Source organism: Triticum dicoccoides, chromosome 3B, assembly GCF_002162155.2.
Source record: "Triticum dicoccoides isolate Atlit2015 ecotype Zavitan chromosome 3B, WEW_v2.0, whole genome shotgun sequence".
NCBI lineage: Eukaryota > Viridiplantae > Streptophyta > Magnoliopsida > Poales > Poaceae > Triticum > Triticum dicoccoides.
In genome coordinates, this window is record NC_041385.1 from 262,468,755 (window position 1) to 262,479,302 (window position 10,548).

At 47.6% G+C, this 10,548-nt stretch overlaps 1 protein-coding gene across 1 annotated transcript; it reads left to right on the plus strand.

Annotated features, from left to right (window-relative positions):
• The first annotated feature begins 212 nt into the window (after nucleotides 1-212).
• LOC119275844 (ATP-dependent Clp protease proteolytic subunit-related protein 4, chloroplastic-like) lies at nucleotides 213-6,834 on the plus strand. The gene is made up of 7 exons (XM_037556770.1): nucleotides 213-437; nucleotides 533-736; nucleotides 1,184-1,239; nucleotides 4,658-4,784; nucleotides 5,204-5,281; nucleotides 6,373-6,486; nucleotides 6,575-6,834. Exons 1-7 carry the CDS (start codon nucleotides 228-230, stop codon nucleotides 6,641-6,643), a joined length of 858 nt encoding a protein of 285 aa, XP_037412667.1. The 5' UTR covers nucleotides 213-227; the 3' UTR covers nucleotides 6,644-6,834.
• Nucleotides 6,835-10,548: the final 3,714 nt, after the last annotated feature.

A 10,548-nucleotide genomic window follows, 5' to 3' on the forward strand; every position in this document is an offset into this window, starting at 1 on the left:
CTACCTCGGCGTTGCTATGTTGGGTAGAAACGCCGCGGGCTATGGCGTTGCTAAAAAAGGTCAGATCGCGAAATACTTTCATGTCGAGTTCATTTTGTGACGAAGTTTACTGAAAGGGTCGTAATAGTGAAAAAGGCCCCCGACCGCCGGGGCTTATCCGCTCTCGGACCGTGCCTGCTTCGCTCCTCCTCAGCTCAGCTCAGCTCGCTCCCCCAAACTGCTACGCCATGGAGGCGGTCGCCGCCCTCGACGCCCGCGCCCTCTTCTCCCCTCCCACCGCCCTCCCCTCCTCCCCCTCCTCCCGCCTCCGCCTCGCCGCCCGTCCGCGCGCGCTCGCTGCCTCCCCCGCCTTCGTCGCCGCCACCCCCAAGCAGCGCTTCCTGATCCCCCACCCGGACCCCGCCGGTGGCCGCGGCACCAGGGATGTCGTCGCGATGGTACGAGGAGCTGCACTTCATCGCTGCTTCCTGGCTGAATCTGCACCATGGCTCATCCAGCTGGGTAAAGTGATTGCCGTCTTCTTGCTTGGCAGGTTATCCCGTTCCTGAGGGGAACAGCGTTTGAGCAGCCGCCGCCAGATTTGGCCTCGTTCCTTTACAAGAACAGGATCGTGTACCTGGGGATGTGCCTCGTGCCGTCGGTGACGGAGCTCATGCTAGCCGAGTTCCTCTACCTTCAGTACGAGGACGCGGAGAAACCCATCTACATGTACATCAACTCCACCGGCACTACCAAGGTCGGCGCTTCTGCTCCACCTATTGCTACATATGATTGTTGCTACAGAAATGAGCGTGTCTCCGAAACCTCCTTCTAGCCTTGATAGTTAATGCTTAGGTATGAAATGCACCTCAATTGAGGGTAGCCTGTGGAGTATGTGGATCTTTAATACCCGATTAGCATAATATGTTAGCCCGTTCAACTTATTTTACTAGTCGCTGGATGATTCAGGTAGCATGCAGTTATGCATATTTTGTTGAAAATGATCATAGAGAGGTCAGACTTCGGAAGTTATAATGATCTAGAAAATGAAAATTTGCTTATATCTTCCACCTACAGTTTGTTAAGTTCTATTTTTTCTTGCAGCACATTATCTATAACAACTCAATAATCTCCAATGTACTACCAGAATTTTGTTCTATTTTAGGTCTTCAGATTGCACTAATACATTTATCTCCTTATTTAGAATGGCGAGAAATTGGGTTACGAGACGGAAGCTTTTGCTGTATATGATGCTATGAGGTTAATTCCTGCCTACGTTCTTCCCCATGCTCACCTCTTTTTACGCATGTACTCCCTTTGTTCCGAAATAAGTGTTGTGGTTTTCGTCTGAACTAAAACTACGACACTTATTTTGGATCGGAGAGAGTACCTTTTTCTGTAACTAATTCCTCTAGATTACATCCCTCTTGTTGTTGCTTTGTGCTTTTTTAACCGATCATGACTTCTATACTACTCCCTCCGTCCCATAATGTAAGACGTTTTTTGCCACTAGTGTAGTGGCAAAAAACGTCTTACATTATGGGACGGAGGGAGCTGCTAGGTCTTTCTTCATATGAAATGTGCAAATGTTGTTTTTGACAAGCTGAAGGTATGAATACTGCAGGACCTCATTAATTGCATTTTGTTGGTAAAATTTGGAACCATCGCCCTTTAGGTTACATATAGAATTATCGATAGTCACAAATATGAACTTACTGTTACTGTAGATGAAGTTTAGAGCGATTTTGCCTTTGCCTTCATAATCATTAGTCAGGTGGACTATTTCTACGCTGTGTCGTGCAATAAATGATATCAGATGTGAACACATGCAGATTTTTTGTATTCAAACCTTCATCAAACAACAATAATATTTCTCCAACTTGTCCCCTTTTTTCGAGCCAGTGGGGGAACGACAACTGCGTCTGGCTCGGCTTACTCACAAATGTTCTTTACTATTCATGAGGAGCATTTTGTAGGAGTGTTAAAACATAGTGTAGAAGAGCGTTATGATTATTTCCCACATAGTTTACCCTCATCTTCGTAACTTCCATATTTCTGCCCATGTTCTCCGCAGGGTTGTTCGATGTGGAAGACTGGTTGTCACTGGTGTCTGGTGGAACAAGCCCCAAATAATCTGACCTTGACCCCTAGTGTGCAAGAGCCTAGAGTTGACATAGAAGAGAGGATAAAACGACGCACTTGATGCTCCCTCCTGACTAGCGCATGATCACACTATCTCTCCCCTAAGACCTTAACCGAGTCACAACCCCCAACTCCTTATTTCTAACTCATCAATTGCACCCAATTCACCTCTGATCAACTTGAACTGTGTTATGGACTGACACTATCTTTTTTTTTTTTGGAAAAGGGTAATTGTTTGGGACAAATACTATCTTTTTTGGATCAAATACTAGGTCACTTCTCCCATTCTGCGTGATTATTAATATAGGGTAATTGTTTGGGACAAACTGTGCATACATATTCAGCCATTGTTATGATCCGTGGCTCTGTGCATGCCAAAGCTATGCCAGCACTCCCTTGCTTCACAAATATATAATGATTTGGACACACGACAGCCTCCAAGACGCATCCTTGGCGACTGATTTATATGGAAATGTTTCTAGACGGCTATAAGAATATTATCACAGGCACATTCGCCTTAGCCTCCCGCTAGGGCGACTCAGGTGGCGCCAAAAAAACTAGCCGCCGCCAGCCCGCACTCCCTCCTCCCCTCCCCCCGCCGCCGCCGGGGGACGCCGCCGGTCTAAGCCCGGGGGCCGACGGCGGTGGCGGAGGACATCACCTCTCTCCCGCGTCTCTGGGGTTGTGCGGAGCCCCGATTCGTATGGAGGCGTGCCCGATCCGATCTACGGCGCGGGCAACGGGCGTGGCGGCGGCGCGCCATCTGCCTTTGGATTGGCGGCGGCGGCAGCGTGGAGGGCCTGGTGGTGGCGTCGGCGGCACCTCCGGTCAGATCTGTTCTGGCCGGTGCAGCCGGCGGTGGTGGTCATCTCTTCCGCCAGAGGTGATCGGCCCGCGGCTGGGTGGTTGGATCTCCAAATTCGTCATCTAGTCCCGACTACGAGTCAGGGAGACAGTTGCCGGTGAAAACCGAGCCGTTGGCGGGCGATGGCGACGTTTTGCGCCGTTACCTCGATGAAGTCAGCGTTGTGTAACTGTTGTCGACCCACTTGTGCTGCTTCGGGGGAAACCCTAGGATCTGGTCTTCCAGATCGGACGATGGAGGTACTATGGTGCCGTTTCTCTCTTGGGAGCATCGTTTGTGGAGCAGCGCTGGAAGACAGGGACAGGAGGTGGAGCGGCTTCCTCTTGCACGAAGCTTCGGTGGAGCTGTCAAGTCATGCCTGGCCGACAGGTGCTACTCTGAGTCATGCCTGCTTGGCAGGTGCTACGCACGACAGGTCTTTCAGAGTCTTCGTGTCTGGACGGACGAGCGCAGGGCGGTGGCGCCATTGGGCGCCGTGGTGGCGTCAACGGATGTCCGGATTGGCAAGGATGATGCGGATCTCTCCTGAAGATGGATCAGTGGTCCGATGATGATGGCGGCTCCTAAAACGTGTGCATGTGGTGTGCGCTTTAGGTAGGCTGCACCGGATGTTGGCCCCGATACGTTATGTGGATGGATCGGCGACGACACCGGTTTTAGATATGGGGAGTGAGAGCACTCCACATTATCGAGTGTGCAGGTGTGAGTGGTGGCTTCGGGTGGATTGATGTATGTTCTTGTGAGTCCTTTGTGGAATAATTAATAAAGATGGCTGCATGCATCGATTGATGCAGAGGCCGGGGGTTTAACCTCCTTCTCTAAAAAATAAAAAACGTTTAATATGGTTATTTTTTGTGTGGGAGATTCAATATGGTGAATATACTGTTACTATTTTCATATCGACAATCTCAATAATTTACATATTTTGTTCTTCAAAGTTAGGAAAGTTGCGTTGGCGCATCGGTGAAGCTGTTGCCTTGTGACCATGAAAACAGCCTTTGTAGAAATGTAGGGAAAGGCTGCGTACAAAAGACCCAAAGTGGTCGGACCCTTCCCCAGACCCTGCGCAAGCGGGAGCTACGTGCACTGGGTTGCCCCAAGTTAGGAAAAGTTTGACTGCATGCTCTCTAAGGTTACATAGTAGAATAGTCCAATTAGTGTGTTTTCCATCAATTGGTAGGGCCTTTTTGATCTGTAGAATTCCATAGACGCAGGAGTAGGAAAACCATATGATTGCAATTGAATGCATCTTGCTTAAGTTTTTGTTTTGACCGGGCATCTTGCCTATTTGTCATAGGATTCAAGATGTATGAGTCAACACAAATTTTCCTATGAAATAGAGTGGAGAAAGCCCATCGAGAAATTCATATGGATTACAATCCTACAAATCAACAAACATAGGAAAATTTCTTAAGGATTAAGATCCTCTAAAATTTCTATGGAAGTTCTTTGGATCAAAAGGTCTTTAGCGTGCAAGGTTTTACTAGCTGTACTATTCTATTGCTAACTTTTTTTTAAGACTTCCATTATTTTAAGAGCCATTGTCAATGCCTTGTTCCCTCATCCAAAAAGATATTCTCAGTTCTTAATCATGTCTAAAGATATGCATGTATCCTAGCAATTCCAGCAATACTTCTGCAATGCCGTCTTATATGTATTCACCAAATGCAGGTATGTCAAAATTCCAATTTTCACACTCTGTATTGGCAATGCATGGGGAGAAGCTGCTTTACTCTTGGCTGCTGGTGCTAAAGGTAACCGTGCCGCACTTCCATCATCGACGATAATGATGAAGCAGGTTATTTCTCTTCCTTTTGTTGATAGAGATAACATATAATTTCTATCTTAGATGGTTATACTGCACACGAGTAGTTAGATGATGACGGCAGAATATCGTATTATATCCTTTTTTGATTGTGGTACGTCCATGCACACAGGGTATGGATATTGCCATTCTCTGCCGTGTTGGAATTCACATGCCCCTTCATCGGATTCCAATGCATTTTCTTGGCAATGTTGGCCAAAGCATGTCCGACCAAATTTTTCGATAGCTCTTCTGAAAAAAATTGATAGCTAAAATATTGGCTTAGTTTGCTTGGGCACCAAAAAACACGCCGATACTTCTTTTGTTAACACACTTAGCTGTGTACAAGATCCTTATTCTTGTTTATAAATATGAGGCCAGATTATCTTACTCTTCTGACCTGCAATGTGCAGCCAATTGGTCGATTTCAAGGTCAGGCAACAGATGTTGACATAGCGAGAAAGGAAATACGAAATGTGAAGATAGAAATGGTACTTTTCACTCCTTTCGCAAAGAAAGAGCTGATAACCTCAGTTTTGAAGTCAAACTAATTCAGCATTATTTACCGTTAACATGTTCATATTATTCTAGTTACCACGGACTCATACCAACTTGTGCAATTCTAGACTCCTATTTTCTTCAATTCTTTGTTTTTTGATAATCAATAGCAGCGGCAGTAAGGATTTTGTTTTACAACATCCGCTCTATTATTTAGAAATAATAGAGCTTGCCACAGTCACAACACATGAAGTATACACTAGTTCCCTGTGTAGCATTCCTTATATCAATCTCATTCATAGTTCCTGGCTTGAATGAGCTCTCAGGAAAACACAATTAAATATTTGATAATCTTTCATTAGCACTACAACCTGCATATTTTAGAAAAATCTCTAGGGTGTCCACATGCTATGGAAATATAGGCTCATGACTTCGGGGAGAGGACAATGGTTGCTGTCGTAGGGGATCCCTGTTTGTCTAGAGGGCCCTGGATCCTGAAAAATAAGCATTTTTCTAGGAATAGAAGAAAATCAGGCATATTGTCCATACAGGGATGTAGAAATATCAGTTTATGGTTATATTTTTGCTTCCTGTCCTGGGAAATGATAGTGACATCTCAATATTTAGTCATTCCAACAGCGATCCATGTAAAAAAAAGCATGGTCACATGCAAATTTACTGGAAAATACCTGATGTTGGCAACAATTTACTCCCTCCGTTCCTAAATATATGTCTTTTTAGAGATTTCAGTATGGACTACATACGGAGCAAAATGAGTGAATCTACACTCTAAAATATGTCTATACATCTGTATGTAGTCCCTATTGAAAACTCTAAAAGGTCTTATATTTAGAAACGGAGGGAGTAGTTGCTTTGCATAAGTATGGTGTGGCCTCATATGGTCTTACTATTTTGTACTGAAATGATGATAAAACCTTGGGACTTGGAAGATGTTTGTTTGCACTGTTTTCATCCACGATACATAGATCACACTAATTGACCACGAAGAGTGAAGGGAGATTCAATTATTCGAGGCCATTGGTTTGGTATAATGAGTTGTCGGACTCTTCTTTGTGCTGTTCAGGTTAAGCTGCTGTCAAGACACATTGGTAAACCAATGGAAGAGATTGCTCGAGACATCAGGCGGCCTAAATACTTCAGCCCAAGCGAGGCAGTGGATTACGGTATCATTGACAAGGTATGCTCTCACGAATTCCACCCATTGCGAGCAAAATGAACCTGTTTTAACAGCAACTCATCATTGTAACGACATTGCAATTCTACAGGTGCTGCACAATGTGAAAAGCCAAACAGACGCCGGCCTCGTGTCTGAAGTCAAGAAAGAATTAATTTAACAATGGGGTGTTACACGTAGGCGTATTTTTGTAGCAAGATTTTTGGATAGGCAAATGCAATGCAGAAGTGTTAGGCTGGGGAGTTCTGCTACGGGATTGCCGTTTTGATTTCGTGGCTCAGTAATGCTCTTGTTTCTATGGTTGGGTCGATCTGGTTCCTTGAGCTGTGATTCCAAATGGTTTCACTTTCAGTCTTGTTTCTCTGTGTCGTAGACATGTACTCCCTCCTCCCCATATTGACCGTAGCTATGATTAAAACTTATTCACGTCAGGGAGTTTAACTTAAACATAGGACAAAAACTTTGCGATATGGCAATGAAAAATTCCACATGGAAAAAGTCGCTGAGCTCCACTATAGCGAGCCGAGCCTCTCAGCATTATGGCTTCCACCCACAATGTTTACGATTACGATGTCAAATTTGCCAACATCATTAGCATTTAACATTAGTGCTAACTTGTCATTTTCTCTCCGATCTAGTCAATGCCAAATGTCAACTACTCCCTTCCCAGGGAGTAGATGGGACACATCATTGGTAAAAGAAAGATAAATGCTCTCACCTCTACCATCATAATTCTACTCAAACTATCCACGCTCCCACCATAATTTATTTACGCTCGGACAAATTTGGCACCGGAGCATCTATACTTTGCTCCGGTTCCCAACTTCTCTAATACTATGATATTGGGGTGCACAGGAATCACTCCTGTCATGGTCGTGTTAGGTTTTGGGTACTTTCTCCTGACCCTGGCGTCCCTCTCGGGGAGACATGGGGAAACCCTGTTTTTTGCGCCGCCGGCCTCCCCTCGTCGCTCCCCTCCACCTCGCCGCCACTGTGGGCCGCTGCCGGGCAAAGCCCGGGCAGTGTCCGTGGCAGCGGGGACTCTCCCGGCGCGACCCCCTCCTCCTGGCCATGGTGTGGGTGTAAGGGAGTCCTGGATTAGGGGGTCCTCGAACAACCGGACTGTATACGTATGCCGGACTGTTGGGCTATGAAGATACAAGATAGAAGACTTCGTCCCGTGTCCGGATGGGACTCTTCTTTGTGTGGAAGGCAAGCTTGGCGATTCGGATACGAAGATTCCTTTTTCTGTAACCGACTTTATGTAACCCTAGCCCCCTCCGGTGTCTATATAAACCGGAGGGTTTAGTCCGTAGGACAAGAACAATCATAATCATAGGCTAGCTTCTAGGGTTTAGCCTCTACGATTTCGTGGTAAATCTACTCTTGTAATACTCATATCATCAAGATCAATCAAGCAGGAAGTAGGGTATTACCTCCATCGAGAGGGCCCGAAACTGGGTAAACATTGTGTCCCCCGCCTCCTGTTACCATTAGCCTTAGACGCATAGTTCGGGAGATCCGCCGATTTTGATACCGACACTGGTGCTTTCATTGAGAGTTCCACTATGTCGCCACCATAAGGCTTGATGGCTCCTTCAATCATCTACAACAAGGCCGTCCAGGGGGGAGTTTTTCTCCCCGGACAGTCTTCGTATTCAACGGCTTCGCACTAAGGGCCAACTCGCTTGGCCATCTGGAGCAGATCGACAGTTACGCCCCTGGCCATCAGGTCAGGTTTGGAAGCTTAAACTACACCGCCGACATCCGCGGAGACTTGATCTTCGACAGATTCGAGCCTATGACAGCCACGCCCCGCCGCCACGATGAACATGACCTAAATCTGTCGTCATATGGTGTGCGAGAGATGGCACCTGTAACCGCACTTGCCCTAGATCCAGAGCAGAGCGCGCCATCCGAGGACGGGAGGCTCAACCTCACCACGGAGGCCGCGGACTCAACGACGCTCGAGCCGAATACCGACCTGACCTCCAACGAGGCCTGCTCGGAACCTCGGACTCGTCTCCGGCTACAGGCTCCGAACCGCGTGAATCCACACCCATCGAATCTGACTGGGCGCCGATCTTAGAGTTCAGCTCCGCAGTCATCTTCCAACACTCACCCCTAGGCGATGTGTTGAACTCACTAAAATCTCTCTCCTCGTCAGGAGATTCTTGGCCGAACTATGTCCGGCTTGAGTGGGAAGCGGACGACGAAGAATTTCGTTACCCACCCACCACCCACTTGATAGCCACTGTCGACGATTTGACCGGCATGCTTGATTTCGACTCTGAAGACATCGACGGTATGGACGACGATGCCGAAGAAGAACAGGAACCACCGCCCACAGGGCGCTGGACAACCACCTCCTCATACGATATATACATGGTGGATACACCCAAAGAAGACAATGGCGATGACATACAAGATGCAGTTGATGACAAACTTCCTGAGAAGCAGTCTAAGCGCCGACGTCAGCGGCGCCGCTCTAAATCACGCCATGGTAAAAATAGCAATACCGACACAAGAGATAATAGCACTCCGGACGATGCCGAAGACAACTAAGACCCCAGCAAGCCAAGTTTTGAACAGGCTGAACGGGAAGATGGGCGAGCCAGCCCCGATGAACAGGCCGTGAACTAAGACTCGGAGGACAGCAACTACATGACTCTCTCCGAAGACGAGGTGAGCCTCGGCAACGAAGAATTTATCGTGCCAGAGGATCCCGTCGAGCAGGAGCACTTTAAGCGCCCCCCTTATAGCCACGGTAAGGAGCCTGAAGAAGAAGCAGCATCAGCTTCAAGCTGGTCAAGATCTGCTCACAGATAGATGGATTGAGGTCCTAGCAGCCGAGGAATACGGACTCGAGCGCCCAACCAAAAGTTACCCGAAGCGCAAATTGCTACCTCAATTCGATGACGAGGCATTGGAGCCAGCACTACCAGCGTATGACAGACCACCACATGGCCGAGATAAAACAGCAATTCAGCACGAGCACCAGCCGGCACTGCCTCGCCGAACAAATACAAATACAACAACTCGGGGATACACACATGAGCAGGACAAACCAGATCGATCTACAGATCGCAGGGGTGCGCCCCAATGCGCAACGATGACCGCAAAGCCGGATATAACAAGCACAAACCTGTCCGGGCCGAATACCGCAGACCGGCTCCATTCGAGATACGTCCGGACATAGCCCGACACAGAGGTGTCGCGCACCCCCTCTGCTTCACTGATGAAGTAATGGAACATGAATTCCCAGAAGGGTTTAAACCCGTAAACATTGAATCATACGATGGAACAACAGATCCCGCAGTATGGATTGAGGTCTTCCTTCTCCATATACATATGACCCGCGGCGACGACCTCCATGCCATCAAGTATCTCCCGCTAAAACTCAAGGGACCAGTTAGGCACTGGTTGAACAGTCTGCCTGAAAACTCTATTGGCAGTTGGGAGAACCTGGAAGACGCATTCCTCGACAACTTCCAGGGCACTTATGTCCGACCTCCGGATGCCGATGACTTAAGTCATATAATCCAGCAGCCCGGAGAGTCTGCCAGGAATATCTGGACTCGGTTCTTAACTAAAAAGAACCAAATCATCGACTGTCCGGATGCTGAAGCCCTAGCAGCCTTTAAGCACATCCGCGACGAGTGGCTCGCCCGACACCTCGGCCAAGAGAGGCCGAAGTCCATGGCAGCCCTCACGACGCTCATGTGTCGCTTTTGTGCGGGCGATGATAGCTGGCTAGCTCATAGCGACAGCACCTCAAGTAAACCTGGCACTTCTGAAACCAGAGATAGCAACGACGAGCCCCGATGCAACAGACACAAGCGTCGAAACAATGGCGATAACGCCGAAGACACCGGATTCAGTGGCTCCAAGTCTGGTCAGTGGAAAAAGGCATTTAACCGAAACAATCCGGGCCCGTCCAGTCTGGACCGCATACTTGATCGTCCATGTCAAATCCACGACACCCCCGATAAACCAGCCAATCACACCAACAGAGAATGTTAGGTCTTTAAACAGGCCAGCAAGTTAAATGCTAAAAACAAGGAA

Coding starts and splice junctions, on each gene's coding strand:
- LOC119275844 (XM_037556770.1), top strand. CDS start 228: ATGGAGGCGGTCGCCGCCCTCGACGCCCGCGCCCTCTTCTCCCCTCCC. Junction 737..1,183: donor ACTCCACCGGCACTACCAAG/GTCGGCGCTTCT, acceptor CTCCTTATTTAG/AATGGCGAGAAATTGGGTTA. Junction 5,282..6,372: donor GAAATGTGAAGATAGAAATG/GTACTTTTCACT, acceptor TGTGCTGTTCAG/GTTAAGCTGCTGTCAAGACA.